This window comes from Amphiura filiformis, chromosome 8 (assembly GCF_039555335.1).
Source record: "Amphiura filiformis chromosome 8, Afil_fr2py, whole genome shotgun sequence".
NCBI classification, from domain to species: domain Eukaryota; kingdom Metazoa; phylum Echinodermata; class Ophiuroidea; order Amphilepidida; family Amphiuridae; genus Amphiura; species Amphiura filiformis.
Window position 1 is genome coordinate 41,732,456 of NC_092635.1, and position 18,244 is coordinate 41,750,699.

The 18,244-nt window shown below is 37.1% G+C and overlaps 1 protein-coding gene across 1 annotated transcript in view; it reads left to right on the forward strand.

The window, feature by feature from the left end:
* The first annotated feature begins 3,317 nt into the window (after positions 1 to 3,317).
* Positions 3,318 to 18,244, forward strand: part of LOC140159054 (116 kDa U5 small nuclear ribonucleoprotein component-like) — a 30,274-nt gene continuing 15,347 nt past the window's right edge. The window contains 11 exon segments of the mRNA XM_072182382.1: positions 3,318 to 3,473; positions 4,352 to 4,514; positions 6,176 to 6,254; positions 7,199 to 7,274; positions 8,155 to 8,347; positions 13,372 to 13,467; positions 13,470 to 13,620; positions 14,381 to 14,572; positions 16,864 to 16,954; positions 17,636 to 17,771; positions 17,944 to 18,071. Of these exon segments, the coding sequence (XP_072038483.1) occupies positions 3,354 to 3,473; positions 4,352 to 4,514; positions 6,176 to 6,254; positions 7,199 to 7,274; positions 8,155 to 8,347; positions 13,372 to 13,467; positions 13,470 to 13,620; positions 14,381 to 14,572; positions 16,864 to 16,954; positions 17,636 to 17,771; positions 17,944 to 18,071 (1,425 nt within the window). The 5' untranslated portion in view covers positions 3,318 to 3,353.

The window sequence follows — 18,244 nt, forward strand, 5'->3', positions numbered from 1 at the left end:
TATTTAACTTAAAAAAATGAGGGGTCAACCATGTCTGTAGGACAAAAATTAGCGAAGTTATGGGCAAATGTATTTTTCCAAATTCTGTGACCATCATTTAGGTATGCTAGGTGAATTCAAATTTCCCATCAAACTGCATCATTTTACATATCAAATTAAAGCCCTTGAGTAAAAAAAGCCAAAACTGAAAACATTTTTGTCATAGCACTTTCCGTAACAAAGTTACATCTTGTCAAAGATTGACTTTCATCAAAAAAGATTCTGCTAGCAAAATTCCCCAAAAGCGGCATTTAGGGGTGTTTCTAGGACTTAGTCTCATGGCGATAGCAGCTTTTTTTTAATGGAACTGCTATCAAAATCCCTCTAAAATTCCATGTGCGACTTGATTATCACCATAAAAAAATCATATATTTGGGTCAAGTGAAGTATTCAAATTTCTATGTAAATATGCATTGTGTTTGGGCCCCGGTCTTGGCGAATTTCGCTGACGTCTAGCAAATGTGTTAACTTAACTAAGGTTTGCCTGGGATACCTACATCATTGACGGTACCTATACAAAACAGCAAGTACATGCAACATTTTTCAGCACGGCGATCCATTTTACAGAAAAGCGATTTTATTTGAAAAAAAATTACTATCACTGTTTGATAACTTCTGTATCAGGGTATACCAATTGACACTTTTTGACTTTCTACGTAAAGTTTCTGGTGTCCAAATGTCAAATTGTTGTATTTTCCTATGGGGATTACACAGTTAAGCCATTTCTGTGGTCACAAGTAGGAGTTGAATGAGGCCTTCTATAATAAGCAATGTGGGCATACCTAGTTTAGGTATCCCAGGCAAACCTTAGTTAACACATTTGCTAGTCAGCGAAATTCGCAGAGACCGGGGCCCAAACACAATGCATATTTACATAGAAATTTGAATTTTTTTCGAGAATAGGTCGGTGAAGGAAACCTACATAAATATGTTTTCTATACTTCACTTGACCCAAATATATGATTTTTATGGTGATAATCAAGTCGCATATGGAATTTTAGAGGATTTTGATAGCAGTTCCATTAAAAAAAGCTGCTATCGCCATGAGACGAGGACCTAGAAACACCCCCGAAATGCCGTGTTGGGGAATTTTGCTACCTGAATCTTTTTGATGAAAGTCAATCTTTGACAAGATGTAACTTTGCTACGGAAAGTGCTATGAAAAAATGTTTTCAGTGTTGGCTTTGTTTACTCAAGGGCTTTAATTTGATATAAAATGATGCAGTTTGATGGCAAATTTGAATTCACCTAGCATACCTTTCGCAAATACGCTAGCTTCTTTCACTAAAGCACATAAATAACTTACGCAAATGTAGTGCAATATGTGATCTTCAGACACTCCGGCAAACTATCCGCATATGGATGTCTTGATATGATTTTCCACGTTTTTCAAATTTTAATACCTCTGTTTATGTTGTTTAACGTGCTGTTCACATTTTATAATGGTCGCTTCTTGTAACGTGACGTAACGCAACGTAACGTGACGTCAATCATAGACGAGAAAATAATACAAACCATTCACCAACTGGCAAAGTCCATCATCATCTGAAAGATGAAGCATGCACGCACAAAAATGGCACAATCACATGGGCACGATCGAACGATACAAAGCGCAGGAACTTTGCCTCTTATTAAACGTTCTGTGCACTTCCTGCATCTGTGCTGGTTTGTAAACACGCCACCACGTGGCCATTAATTTGACCTTTAACCTACTTCCTCGCTACTTCCGTCGACGAGTCTGTACTTAGAAAATTTCGGAACAGAAAGTGCTCCGAAATAATTGCTTTTTACGAGAAAAGGAAGAATGAAGTGAAATTACAACAACAGCTTACGGAAAGCTTGTGATTTAAAGGTACATATTATAGATGATGTAGGTATTGAGTTTATATAAATTATTTTATGGGCGATGAAGACGGCAAATTTCTTTTTTGAAAAGGACCAAAATATACCGCAGCATGTCGAAGGGCTCAGTAAATGTCAGTATGTTGAAGGATAGGACCGAAGACATGCAGGTAGTGCAGGCTAAAGATGACAAAATTTGGACCCTAAAAATATTTTGGGTTTTAGTGATACGACCCCCCTGAAGTGCGTCCAGCTTTGATTTTCGGCTATGTTTAGACCATCATCCGTCGCTTCTTGTAACGTGACGTAACGCAACGTAACGTGACGTCAATCATAGACGAGAAAATAATACAAACCATTCACCAACTGGCAAAGTCCATCATCATCTGAAAGATGAAGCATGCACGCACAAAAAATGGCACAATCACATGGGCACGATCGAACGATACAAAGCGCAGGAACTTTGCCTCTTATGAAACGTTCTGTGCACTTCCTGCATCTGTGCTGGTTTGTAAACACGCCACCACGTGGCCATTAATTTGACCTTTAACCTACTTCCTCGCTACTTCACGTCGAGTTCTGTACTTAGAAAATTTCGAACAGAAAGTGCTCGAAATAATTGCTTTTACGAGAAAAGGAAGAATGAAGTGAAATTACAACAACAGCTTACGGAAAGCTTGTGATTTAAAGGTACATATTATAGATGATGTAGGTATTGAGTTTATATAAATTATTTTATGGGCCGATGAAGACGGCAAATTTCTTTTGCGAAAAGGACCAAAATATACCGCAGCATGTCGAAGGGCTCAGTAAATGTCAGTATGTTGAAGGATAGGACCGAAGACATGCAGGTAGTGCAGGCTAAAGATGACAAAATTTGGACCCTAAAAATATTTTGGGTTTTAGTGATACGACCCCCCTGAAGTGCGTCCAGCTTTGATTTTCGGCTATGTTTAGACCATCATATCTTCAATAGGCCTATGGTATATCCTATGAACTTCTAAGTTGCATATTTGGATTCTACACAAAAAGTTAGCCCAGAATACAAATTTTCAGGGGTGTGGGATATACACTTTTGAAATTATGCCACCTTGAAAATCAAAGTAGCCCTCGCGACCCATTATTTTCACCTGCCCCCCCCCCCTAAATTTCAACTTGCTGTAACACGGAAACGAAAGGGAGTTACGACCTCAAATTTTCAGGTTTTTCATTTCTCAATAGTATCTACCAGTACACAAAATAAGAAACAAATCCATGAGTATGGGTTAACTTTCATGTTGAGTTGGCATGGAATGACTCATCACATACATGTCGCAAGACCTTATGCCGGTTCCTCAGAATATTAGGCATACCAAATTTACAAACTGACAGCATTATCTTGACTTATCTTGAGCAATGTAAATGAATATATCTTGTACATGTATGGTCATTTTCAGGCAGGGTCTTTCTAAGTCGGATTCATCACCAGCATCATGGATGCGGATTTATATGATGAGTTTGGCAACTACATTGGTCCAGAGCTTGACAGTGACTCTGATGAAGATGTGGATGATGCCAGACACCAAGTCCAGGAAGCATTTGAGTATGCAGATGTAAGTATACTGCGCCCAAAAAGAATCTGACCCTAAAACAATGCCATTTCTTAAAAGACACTAAAACTAAATTACAAAATAAAGTAGTCGATAGATAGGGAATTTTACTGCATATGTTGAAACCTCATTTGGTTTGATAGGACTTGATTTTCCCTACTTACCATTCCATACCAACTCAACCAATTTTCAGAAAAGGTTGGCTGGTCAGTGGTCACCCTCTCAGATTTGGTTTAAAATCACTTATATCATAGCCCTATGGGCCAAATGAGCACATTTCAAAGGGTACTCGTAGGTCTATTCCTTGTCATTTCTGAGTTATGGCTTGTTGTTGAATATTTGATGTTTTTTGATGCAATGTGCCCACTTCCCATTGAAATACACTGATATTTACACAGCATGATATTGGTAGACTTCGGTGTTTTTATTACTGATAGTCATCATGATCATCATTGTAATATATTGATTTCAAATGAAAGACCCTATTTTTCTCAGTACCCTTATTAGACGTTCAAACTGTTTATTTCCGAAGATATTATAAAACTTGTCTAATTAGTCTCAAATGTGGTATACCTCAGTGCAACATTTGGCAATTTACACACAGTATCAGGCATGAGAATTTTCAGTTTAAAAACTGAATTCAGTTTTTTTTATAGTCAAAATTTCCGCAACTTTATTTAATTTCAGCCTGTTTTTGGTACTTTTTGCCCAATTTCACGCGCATTTTCAGTTTTTTTAGGAAAGTGCAGTCTCATGCCTGCAGTATATTGCACTCAACTACACATGGCAGCTATTGCATTTACCAACTTCTGGCACCGAGCAATCGATTTGTGCCACACTTTGCAGCATCGTATTCTTGAAACCAATTTTTGTCTTTGTAGGACGACGATGATGACATGGACGATCGCATGGATCACGATGAGGGAGTAACATCACAGGCTGTGGTACTCCATGAAGACAAGAAGTATTACCCAACCGCTGAGGAGATCTATGGACCTGAAGTAGAAACAATAGTTCATGAAGAAGACACACAGCCACTCACAGGTAAGGGTGTGAGCGAGTCCCGGAATTCGAGTCCTGCCCGATAATCCTATTACCCGGCAGGAAATTCCCTGCCCGGTACCAAATTTAAAAAAAAAAAAAAAACAAAAAAAAAAAAAAAAATTTTCAAAGTTTTTTTTCGGTTTTGTAGTGTCTCTGGACCTAGACCTAAATGCTAGGATCATGGTTGACCTAAAAAAAATTTTTAAAAAAAATTCAAATTCAATGCATTTTGATATCATTAAGGGATGGGGTATGAACGTTTGGACAGTATTTATTTTGGGACATTGGAGCACATCAGACATATCGAATTGCATTCTGAATCGAAGAATGTCATTCTGATATCAAATAATTTTGATTTTTGAAATTCGCAATTTAATACACATTTTATGGCAAATCATTAAAATTGATATTTTTGATATTTAACAGTACTTGAAGTAAACTTTATAAATCTGATGATTTATTTAAAGTGTATGTAGGTGGGATGAAAAGCCGACGATCAATTGAAAATTTTGACCTTTCGTATTGAAGATATGGATTTTTTTCCCAAAACACCAAAAAAAATTAGGTCTTTTTGGGGAAAAAATCCTATCTTCAATCTCTAAGGTCACAATTTTCAACTCACCGTCGTCGTTTCCTCCCTGCTACATACACTTTAAAAATATATCATTAGATTTATATAATTTACTTCGAGGACTGTTATATATCAAAAATTTGGAAAATATCAAATTTTTATAATTTGTCATACAATTTGTATTATATTGTGATTTTCAAAAATGAAAATTATTTGATATCAGAAAGACATGCTTCAGATTCAGAATGCAATTCGATAGGTCTGAGGTGCTCTCATGTCCCACAAAAAATACTGTCGAAACGCAATAAACGCCATTTTAGATCCCTTAATAGAGTATGACATGAAAACTATGTATCAATTTTCATATTAAAATTACAAAACAATGTGCAAAATTCAATTTTATTTAAAAAAAAAAAAAATTCCAATTTCGGGTACCCGGTTACCCGCCCGAAAAATGCGCCGGGTACCCGGGCACAAAATTACCCGAAAATCACACCCCTACTCACAGGTAACATACAGTATTTTTAATTTCATGAGTGTTAGGGGTGGGAGAATAAATTGAGCTAAATTGGGACAGAAAGGTTAACAATTAATGATCGAGCACATGTTCTCCTTCTGTAACCAGCTATTGGGATAATTTTCCATTATTAATTTGACAATCTTTAACGAACTATTAAAGCTGGGTGTATGCCACTATAAGTTTTAAATTAGCACATTTCAGAACTTCTTAGTTTGGGAAATTTTTGATAAATCCATTATATGAAAAAACACAGAGTTGATTTCTGAGTACAAGAACGACGGCCTATTTATATTATGACTCTCAAATGTGGAATTGGTCATTTTTGGCTATTGAATTTTAAATACCTACTTCTGTGCCTACATTTGGTTTTTTGTAGTCTTCTCTTTTTACCGGTGTATCTTACTTGTTCCTCAAATCAAGTTGGTGTACCGTGCTCTCTTTCCAATTGTTTGCATATTTAAGGTACCTTTTTGTATCGTTTATTGATCCGTAATGTTTTTTATATCCCTCTCCATTGGAATCAACATTACCTACTTTCATCTCAGCATAGTTTTGATTTTTCTTTTTCAGATCCAATCATTGCTCCAGTGAAAATAAAGAAATTCCAGATCACAGAACAAGAGTTACCAGCTACAACATATGACATGGAGTAAGTAAAAAGCTTTATACTTCTCAAAAATGAGCAATTAAGGCCAGAGTAATGGGAGAGAAAATGGACCTTTCGTATGTCCAAAGTATATAACTATACATTTTTGGAAAGGAAATGAGTCAAGGAATCCCATGGTGACGTCAGATTTTTTTTTTCAAAAATCTCGAGTTTTTGAAAAAATTACAAAAATTCACTTTTTTTACCCCAATTTGTTTGTGACAACATAAAAAAAAAATCAGTTCAGAGTAAAAAAAATTCTTTTTCATGAAAAAGAGACATGAACTTAGGGAAGGTTTTTTTATTTTTTTGAAATTCGTCTCTTTTTTCCCAAAATATTGAAGAAAAAAAAACATGTGAAAAAGGCAATTTTGTCACTCTATTAAGCTAAAAATTGCACATAATGGTGTATATTTTGTTTAAAACAAATATTTAAAAAAAATGAGACAACCTTCCCTAGACATTGATGTGCTCTAAACGATAGTGCAAAAAGTTTACCTTTTCCTTGCATATTTTTCGAGTTATCTTGTCACAAAAATCGTGCAATGTTGTCAAAAGTGAACTCTGAGAAATCGATGTTTTAGTAAAAAAAATGTCAAAACGGTAAGACTTTCACGCTATGGGTGATTTACCAAGTTTGAATTATTTGGAAAAGTAGCTTCACCCATCTGGGTCAATCATGGTTGGTAAACATAAACTTACCCCTGTGTATTTATTTCCATGTGGAAAGTTATGATGCAACAATGGGAAAGTTGTGATACAGCAACAATTTCCAATTGCATCAACTTATTAGAATTTAAATAAATTTGCAACTATCCTCCACCATGTTTACATTGGTAACAGGAATGATACATGTCAATTCAGATTTTGCTCAGTGTGTACATGGCTTACATTCACATATTGGACTATGACAAAGTAAGTGATTGTTGATACTTCTTTCCCCCCAGGTTTTTGGCTGACATGATGGACAATGCAGAGTTAATTCGTAATGTCACACTGGCAGGACATCTACACAATGGAAAGGTTAGTATTATTCGCTGTAGAAGTGATATAATAAATCGGATTATTAAACTACCATAGCAATAGATGAATACAATTTTTGACTTATATCACCCTGCACTACAAGCAGGTTGCACTCATCACCTGTGTATGTCTGCAATCATAGATTAAATACAATACCGCTCTTTTCAAAGATACTAATCTTGCAGGTGCGAGTGATCAACATGATATGGTTCAATGCAAATGTACCGCGTGAACATTGTAGTGCAGGGCGATATAGTCAAAAATCATATTCATCTATTGCTATGGTAGTTAATCCGGTTATTATGTCACTTCTACAGCGAATACTAGAGGCTATTTGAATCAATGTGAATAGTGTATTCAACAAGATGGCTAGTTCTTTCACTATATATGGCAGACAGAACATGACAAACATTCCTGGTGGAATCTTGACTGGCCAGCAAGCAGCTTCCCTTGGTCACTATCTTAAGTTTCAAAAGTCAAAATGAGTAGAGTGTGTCACCCAAGTGACTTTTAAATTCAAATTATAATTGTTGTTTTTTTAATAGTAAATCCAGACAAAATTGGTTATATTTCCAGATTTCATAGTATTCCATTTAGGATCATTTTGGATAGGCAGTTTGCTCCTGGGACAGGCAAAAATAATGGATGTAACATATGCTAAATTCTAAAAACAAAGCTTAGAATAAGTTTCGTGAACTAAAACAAGATCAGACAAACAATTCAAGTCTATAACAATAGCTATTTGAACTGACTGAACCCCCAGAAGATGCAGAGATCTGGTTTGATTTGTATTCAAGATCAAATTTGAGAGGCAGTTTTGGTGAAAATGATTCCGATTCCATTGACACCTTTTTAAAAATAATTGTCCTTTTCCTGGCAGACATCGTTTGTTGACTGTCTTATGGAACAGACCCACCCTGAGCTGAGAACCAAAGAGGATAAACACATCCGCTACACAGACACACTGTTCACGGAGCAAGAGAGAGGCGTCAGTATCAAAGCACAGCCCGTCACCCTAGTGTTACCGGACTGCAAGGGCAAACATTATCTAGTAAATGTCATGGATACACCAGGTGAATATTATTTAGGATTTATTATTGAAAAAGTGGAAATGTTTGTGTGATTAATTTTTCGCTCTTTGCTAATTTTTAAAGGTCCGTAACCCGATCGAAAACATCATCCCCCCGATTTTTGTCATTGTAAATGAGTTTTTGGTATCACAAAATAGATCGTATTTTTCTCATTACTATCCTGAAATTTGACTGACGCCCCAAGTCGATGTATTTCCGGAGAAATCAGAGAATTCACACAAAAATAGCTTCCTCGGTGGCTACCAATTTCTTGAATTCTGGACAGGCTTATCGTAGATAATTATAGTCTCCTCAATAGCTAGTTTGGTTTCGCGTCATTCACATTGTGTGAAAAGAGCGAACCACACTAACTGCTGAAGAGACTTCAGATACTATAAAGTTCTAAAAAATCCAAGATGGTGATAGCGGGCTGATTGGCGCAGTTGGTTAGCGCTATGCTTTTTATGCAACTTATGCAAGAGGTACCCGGTTCAATACCGGGGTGGCAGGTTTCTTTTTCTTCTCCATTTTAACCCAAACTTATTTACATTCATTTGAAATGTACATATTGCAAGGGGAAATATTTTTTTCTTCTTTTTTTTCTGAATCGGTACGAAAAAGATTTAAAAAAATGTTCCGTTCAATACGGGCATTTGCAGCATTGTCGTACAGGGCATTTCTGTTTTGCTTTCAATATTGGCTATTGCCATTATGCCGTAATTTATACACAAAAATCTATCATGAACAATATTAAGACGAGCATAAAAACACTGGTTATGGGGAGTGGTATATGAAAATGTCACTATCGGAACGTGCACCTGTTGGAGCCTGGTTGTCAGTGCAACCACGCACGCACAGCACATGACGAACAGGAATTTAATACAGCACATGTTATTGATTGCCTGCCCAGAATGCAGTTCACGCATACCAAGATATTGGATTGCAAATTTTGCTATTTATTCACATTTACGCTGAAAATGCTCTCGTTTTTGGCTCTGAGCGGAGCTTATCAGTGCCTTTGTCATGCAACTAACTAGCATTCATTTTCAGGCCACAATACGCTGTTGGTTTTTATGCTAAGGATCATTTAATGACTGATATGAAGACTTAAGTTTCGTTTCTAAGTTTGGCTAAGTTATTTTCGAATCGATTGCACTCCAGATTTTATTGAAATTCAGGCGATAAAAGTATTATTTTGGGTAAAAAAGACCAAAATAGTCACGATAATCGAAGTTATATCTTGGTTCCCTGTGTGTGCTAGAGATTATTCTGGTCTGTATAATTTAAGATGCGTAATACAGACGGAAACCAATGGAGGTACATTTCTTAAGATTTAGTTCAGATCAGAAATTATTTGACTACTTCTTAACTTTTCTTCACTATTTCTTTATAATTTAAATAAAGAGATAGGTAAGGAATGTCAAAAAATAGTCAAGAACATGTCTGAATCTTGAATAAATCCCGAATAAATCTGAACAAATGACTTTTCTGGGGGACTATTTGGCTTATGCAAGTGCAGTACGAAAGCACTGTGCCGATTTTTTTGTTAAAGGTCACGTTTTTTACCGATAAGCTGCGATGCTCAACAAACTTCGTGATTTTTTCTATGAGGCTATTTTGAACCAATAAATTGATTAGTTTTTCTTGATTGATGACATCACCATTTCTGAACCAATCAGCAAACAGTTTTGTGTGATTGATCGATTCTTGCAGTAGTCTCCATAGCAGCCAGTTTGGTTCCGCCCCTTCCACACAAACATTTTTGTGGAGGGAGCGTAACCAAACTGGCTGCATAGGAGACTAAGTTCACTGACCCACTGACCTTGCAAACTCAACCACAGAGAGCTACGGTGCATAATCGAGGTGAAAATACGCTAGTTTGTTTACCATTCTGAGCTCATGAGCTTCTGGTAAATGTCATTCAAGCATTTACGAGCATACCATAATATTTTTTTTATTAAATATAAAGATGTTTATTTAAGTTATTTGTAAAATTCAGCGATGGACTTAATATAGAAGTGGTTTGATTTTAGTTGTAAACGCGGGACTCGACCGGCATGACAAGTTGAACATGTGAAGTTCCAAATTCGGAAGCCATGTACTACTATTCCATGTACGTAGGTCTCACACTAACTGCTCCGAGGTTATACTGACTACTAGATTGTCTACTTTTGTACTTTCGTAAGTGATGAAATTGAAGAAAAAATCATGAAGTGAAATCTATCAGAAATAAACACTGATGTGATGTAGGCTAGTCCTGCTTAATCGGAGTACAGCATCCAGACCAGGCAGATCCGAACAGAACTTACGATTGTTCGGTTGGACTGGTTCAACACACATGACACAACAGACATGTCAGGACAGAACAGTTTTGGTGTTTACAAAAAATGCAAATGATCTCAAGTCACAAAAATTTGTTATAAAATTTCATTTTTGTCTCGCCTCAGTATTTCTGTCTGTCCGGGTGTGGATGTCCGTGTGTCCGTCTGGAGCTGTATCTGGGAAACTGTAAGACCTACGCAGTACGTGGACGCTACTTGGTGGGAGGAAGGGTATCTAAGGTTGCTCCGTAATTGTATGTTTTCGGTGAAAAATAATGCAAATTAACATAGCTAATTTGCATAATTTATGCAAAAATCAGCGCAAATTGATAAAATTTCATTTCTGAACTTTGTTCAGGATGGGACTTAGTAATCACTATTTCCGTCTGTGTGTGGGGTGGGATGTCCGAATGTTTGTCCGGAGCTGTATCTGGGGAACCGTAAGACCTACGGGACGCTACTTGGTGGGAGGAAGGGTATCCAAGTTTGCTCCGTAATTGTATTTTATCAGTGAAAATATGCAAATTAACATAGCTAATTTGCATAATTTATGCGAATATCAGCGCAAATTGATAGCGGTGCATGGTAACGAAACCTTGTGACAGGAATGATACACACCTGCTGATCACCTGATTAGTTTTTGGCGAAAAGTATGCGATTTAGTTGTTAAGTTGCATAATTTATATGAACGCTTCTACAAAATGGTTGGAAATCTGAAGAAACCGCCTTGTGAAGCTGTTTCTGGGGATCCGTAAGAATGCTAAGCCCTATGATGATGAAACGTGGTGGGGTAGCATGACCAGAGGATCTCGACCTGATTCGATTTTCAGCGCAAAATATGGTAATTACCTACCTAATTTGCATAATTTATGCATAATATGCAAAAACCTTTTTTCTCGGAGACTAGGGGTCGCACATTCTTCAAACTTGGTGGGCGGGTGCATCTTGACCCCAGACAGAACAAGTTTGTATTGGTTAGTGGGTGAAGGTCACTCGAGGTCATCCAGGGGTCATCTAAGGTCAAATTACTAAAACTGTCGTATGGGCATGAAACTTGGTGGGTACAGTTAACATTTAGAGTCAAATTTTCTGACGGTCATTTTGGGGTCATCCGAGGTCACTTAGGGGTCATCCGAGGTCAAATTACTAAAACTGTCGTATGAGCATGAAACTTGATGGATACACTTAACATTATGAGTCAAAGTTTCGGAAGGTAATTTCGGGGTCATCCAAGGTCACCAAGGGGTCATCTGAGGTCAAATTACTAAAACTGTCGATGGGCATGAAACTTGGTGGGTACAGTCAACATTTAGAGTCAAATTATCGGACGGTCATTTGGGTCATCCAAGGTCACCAAGGGGTCACCTGAGGTCAAATTACTAAAAACTTGTATGGGCATGAAACTTGGTGGGTACACTTAACATTTAGAGTCAAATTTTCAGACGGTTATTTTGGGGTCATCTGAGGTCACCAAGGGGTCATCTGAGGTCAAATTACTAAAAACTGTTGTATGGGCATGAAACTTTGTGGGTACAGTCAACATTTAGAGTCAAAATTTTTGGAAGGTCATTTCGGGGTCATCCGAGGTCACCCAGGGGTCATCTGAGGTTAAGTTACTAAAAACTCGCATGGGCATGAAACTTGGTGGGTACAGTCAACATTTCAAGCCAAATTTTGGAAGGTCATTTTGGGGTCATCCAAGGTCACTCAGGGGTCATCTGTGGTCAAATTACTAAAACCTCATGTGGATATGAAACTTATTGATGGATGTATTATGCTCTGCAAATAAGATATAGCTACCAACCAGCAAGATGTATGATTGCGTGTGATCTGGCACATACAATGTATATGATTTCACCTGTTGCACATTCGACTGCAATTACTTTCACATTCAAAAAAGCACAGAGCCACAGCGCCATTGGTGCTCTTGTTTCACAAAGCTGCATAAAGGGGACGATATTTGATATTATATGTAATTTTAAAAACAATCCATATCCAAAACCAATAGGGTTACCCCCCTTTAACTGGTGTCCGTGTTTTTAAATTTTGGCGATTCTATGTTTCCTTTCATTGACCTGTACACATATTTGTGCGTTGTTATTTTCACGGTAGCAGCTTGGAATGTGAAAAGCACAAAAATAAATGTAGCATGAAAATTTCCACTTTTACAGTACTTAATGAGGAGTGTTTTTGTTAAGTGTTTATTATTAATCTGCAATGGTTTTCCTGGACCAATCATCTTCATCTAACAAAAACACTAACCCTATGGGTGGGTCAAAGGTAGGGAACGTTTTCCTCTCTTTTACATGAAGTATCAAGTAAGTCGTGAGAATGCCAAGGACAGGGTTATTGATATGATAAGACACCTTGATATGATATTAAAAACTGTGTGATTTGCTTCTTGTACAAGAGAGTGGACACAGTGTTGGTTACTCATGTTACATGCCTTTGTCCCAAAGCTGTGGAATGGCCATTTGCATTTATCTGAGTGTTTCTTGTTCATTACTGTTCCAAATATGGGAGGAGGTGGGTGGGTGGGTGGGTGGGTGGGTGGGTTGGTAGGTGGGTGGGTGGGTGGTTGGCCTGTTATATGTGGATGTCTAGGGAGCATTACATTTTGCATCAATGTGCTCATTAGGATATTATTGCATAATATTATGCACAATTTAATTCTTGTTTTATGATTGATTCTGCTCTCTCCACCAGGTCATGTGAATTTTTCCGACGAGGTAACAGCGTCGTTTCGCATCAGTGATGGCGCCGTCATCTTTATCGATGCCGCCGAGGGCGTGATGTTGAATTCAGGCGTCTCATCAAGCATGCCGTACAGGAGCAGCTGGCTGTGTGTATCTGCATCAATAAGATTGACAGACTGGTACTGGAGCTGAAGCTGCCACCAGCAGATGCTTACTACAAACTTAGACATATCGTTGATGAAGTCAATGCGCTCATAAAGTAAGAGAAAATGCTAACATTCTAACATGCAATCTGATTTTTTTTAAAATTCTGAATTGTACTATCTAGTCCAAAATTCAAAGGATAGCAAATCTGTGGTGCTTGGTAGATTTTTTCTGCAAATGTACAGGGCTAGAAACTAGGTGAGAATCGTCTAGAGATCCTCCTGATTAGATTTATTCTTGTAAATATTTTGTGCAATACATTATACCAAGAGTTCTCTACTCTATTTGCTTGCGGACCACGACAGGCCAAGATTTGTGTTTGAGAGCCAATTACACCTTGGTTTTACCATGTATACGGTACATTTCGGAGCTGTTCAAGGACCAGGGTTATAGCCACGCTGGTCGGTGCCGGTCGGGCGCATGGACCGGCACCCGACCGGCACTAAAAAAAAAAAAAAAAAAAAAATTTTAAATTTTTTTAAAAATTTTTTTCCACAAATGTTTTATTTATCATAAAATGAGTAAAAAACAATTTTTTTTTGGGTATATCCCCTAGCCTATTCCCAGATCCCTTGTGTTCGCTAAAAAGATTGTGCCCCGAGCCAGTAAAATTGGATAGTAAAATTAGCCGGCACTCAACTTGGGCTAGCTACATGTATAACCCTGTCAAGGACTCACTACACTGGTTGGCGGGCCGGATGCCAGATCTGGCCCACGGACCACCATGAACCCCTACATTATAGAGGATAAATGTTAGTTATTTCAAGAGTGTTGAAATTGTTATTCACACCAACATCTGTTTTTATTTCTTGCAGTTTGTACTCAGAGGACCCAGAAACACAGCTTGTCTCACCACTCCTAGGCAATGTGTGCTTCGCTAGTGCCAAATACAGTGTGTGTTTCACATTGAACTCCTTCTCTAAAATTTACACCGACACATATGGTGGTGTTATCTATACAGATTTTGCTAAGAGGTTGTGGGGAGACCAGTACTTCAGCCCTAAAACGTAAGTCGTTTGAAATAATGTGACCAGCTCCAACAAAACCCTGAACAAGTCGCCAGACATGTTTTTGAGTTAGCCTTTAAAGATGACATTCCCATAAAAAAATGAAATTTTGGAATTTTTAATTTCATGGTATTTGACTGTGGGACTAAATGGACTTTAAAATCCTTGAAAGTACTTATTAAAATGAGGTTTATTTAATCAATAAATAACAGTTGAACTATGATAATCCTTATTAAATCCTGTGTAAGGCAGGAAACTAATTAGCCCATTACTCAGAATAGCAATTTGGCAAAAATATCAAGGTATCATTCACGAAATTATCCATATCTTGAAAAGTATTGATGCTATTTATATAATTTTGGTATCATTTTAAAGTTTATTGTTTAGTGCTTGCATTTTTATTCAAATCATGAAATGTGATGCGATTTGTTCCTGGTTTTGTCAGAGCATGTCACATATTTGTTAGCACCATGAGAGTCTCATGTGGATAGCCAAGAAAAAAATACATTAGTTTCTTGTCCCTGCCGCTTCCCTTTTATTCAGCCCACTTCCTTCTTTTTTCCAAGATATCTTTTTGCATTGTTTGTGTTTATATATATGGTGTAAGGCACTAAATCCTGTGATGTAGCCCTGAATCATCCATTTTGACCAAATACTAGGGATCTAGACTTGTTGAATTGCAAGGGACCATGTACTGTTTATGATTGGCTATGTTGAAAATGTAACAATCCATCATCTTGGAAAAAAAAGGCATCCTGCATTCTGTTTTCAAAAATCCCAGACAAGAAACTAATGTTTCTAAATTTGTTTACTCCAAGCATCCAGTATCTATAATATCTATAATAAATTACTGAGTTTGGCAAATTGGTAGGGCTAAAAACTTCTACGGTTTACATTATTTTGGAAAACGGATTTTTGCGTTGCATAGAGTAAGGTTGTCCGCACCCCAATAAAACGTTCAATTTTGTTTTTGTTTACGTTAATGGTGTCAAATAATGTTAATTAGTTTAAAAAGCACTGAAAGCTCCCTACGAGCTAAAACTTTTCACGCCAACACAATACACTAATGTTGACATAGCCTGAAATAGGCCTTCTGTCCTGTCATCGGTGTGAAGATAATATGCCTGTTGTCTCAACTATTACATGACACAGTAGAAACTCAATTAACATCTATTGTTTATTCAACTAATTTGTCAACATTAGCATGTATTCTGTGTTCAACAGTGTCTGTTTTAGAACATATAGTCAACAGTAGAGTGTTTGTTTATTGAATTAGTTTGTAAGTGAAGCTTTTGAGTTGAAAGACAAATTAATCAGGGTTGCCAAACCTGTGGTTTGATACCCAAATGGGTGACTTTTGAACAATTTCCCTGAGACATCTCGCTTTTCACGCCACGATTCTCGCCTGTAACCAACTATCTCGCTTTTTAAGAAAGTTCCCAAGCAGTTTACTTACTATAAAAGTGTTGCTTTATGCCATAAAAGTTCGCAGAATTCCACAAAATGCAGTTCAACTTCGGCAAAGTGCAGAATTCAACACCATTGTGGCACCACATGGAACCCATGCTTTACTCAATAAAAATGACATTTCATTGCAAATGAGTTCAAGTTTAGGCCAAATATTATGATATTTATTGAATTACTGGAGTATGATGACTATAAAACATAATTCAAGGGCAACTTTTCGTCATTTTTTTTCTTCTAAGGCCGATCATTGTGTCGTATTTCACCGATGGCATATCTCTACACACCACCCACAAAGCATTTCTTTCCGATCCCTAGAATTAGAAATTACCAACTCATGTACGTGTCATCATTCAGTACTGCAATAACTTATCAGCAGTGGTTCTAGACAATATCGCAATCTGTGTAATTATGCCGGCGGTGTGTATTTTATTTCTATTTTTAAATTATGTTACAATGCTACGGTGACTTCACTTCAGCATTTATGTTACATTGCATTTTATGTTACATAATTTCTGGACAGGCCATAAATATTGGAGATCAAAGCTTTTATTTTAATTTTTCTTTCACATGTTTTCACTTTTCTCCGCGCATACGATGGAGATAAAACCCAATAGCCCGACAGAAAACCTGATAGCCATGGCTATCGGGCTATCGCTTATTTCGACCCCTGGTATATAGCAAGTACAAACAAGCCTAGCATTGGTTCAGTGCTTGTTATAGCGCTTGATAATTTGAGAAAATATCTCAAAACTGGGTACTCTTTATGTTGAAGCCTATGGCTAGCACACATAGCTTTATATCTTTGGTATATCTCTTGATTTCAGGAGGAAGTTTACCAAGAAACCACAGACCAGTGCATCACAGCGTAGCTTTGTGGAATTCATTTTGGAACCAATGTACAAACTCTTTGCACAGGTGAGATATGAAGTATGATAGGGTTTGTAATTGAAACCATAGCAACAGCTTTGGACTATTCCAGTTGAAATCCATAACCCCCTATGGAAGACATGACCTTATTTTCCACACAGGGAGTGTGAATATCATATGGGATTACCGTACCTGAATGGGTGACTCTGTTTGAAATTTATATACTCCCTGTGTGGGAGATAAAGGTCATGTCTTCCATAGGGGTGTATGGATTTCAACTGGAATAGCCTATCAACACTGTTGTGTGTATTTGACATGATATGAGGTACAGGATAATTTTGTGATTCATAGCCTCATCCCCCACTTTTTCAAAAAGTTAATTTTTTTATAACACCAAAAACCTCTAGTTACATAATGTTTGTATGCAAAAAAAATTCTTGCAGATTAATTTGCTGTTAACAGAACGAAATTACAGCACAATGGCCTATAAAGCAATGTAATATACATAATCATGCATAACTCGCGATTACAAAATCTGAATCAACTGAAATTGTGGGAATAAACCTTTTTCGTAGATATCTACTCTAACTATCCACTCCCCATTTTAAATTTAGATTAATAAATGAACCGGGAGAGTACTCTGTCCTTTGGTGGGACGGTGGACCTTAAGTGCAGAGAACCATATCTGTGTAGTGATGATTTATCATGTTGCTTTATTGCACTCTTTAGGTTGTTGGTGATGTGGATACCACGTTACCAGGAGTATTAGATGAGCTGGGTATTCATCTTACCAGAGAGGAGATGCAGCTTAACATCAGACCGCTGCTCAAACTTATCTGTAGCAGGTTCTTTGGTGATTTCACAGGTTTGTGCTTCTGTTATTGTTATCGAGTAGTTTATTTTTTCAATAAAATGCAAAACACCATATAGTACTATGAATATTTCTATTAATTTATATAAAAATTTATGAAAACAAAAGTATTTTAAGTTAAAAAAACAACAATAATGATAATGTCCTTTTCCAAACTTCATTGTAGGTTTTGTGGATATGTGTGTAGAACATGTGCCATCGCCAGCAGCAGCAGCAAAAAACAAAGTACAGCACACATACACAGGGCCAATGGACTCCACACTAACAGACTACATGGTAGAATGTGATCAAGAGGTAAGTCTACACAGGGCTTATGATGCATTATTCCAAACTGTCTATCCCAAGGCATGCCTCATTTAGTAGAGATATTAATGGGTTGTTCTATTTAAAATCCACACTACTGTTAAAGATTTTGGAAATATTTTCCACATAGGGAGGAAGAATTTCAAATGGAATTAACACATTAG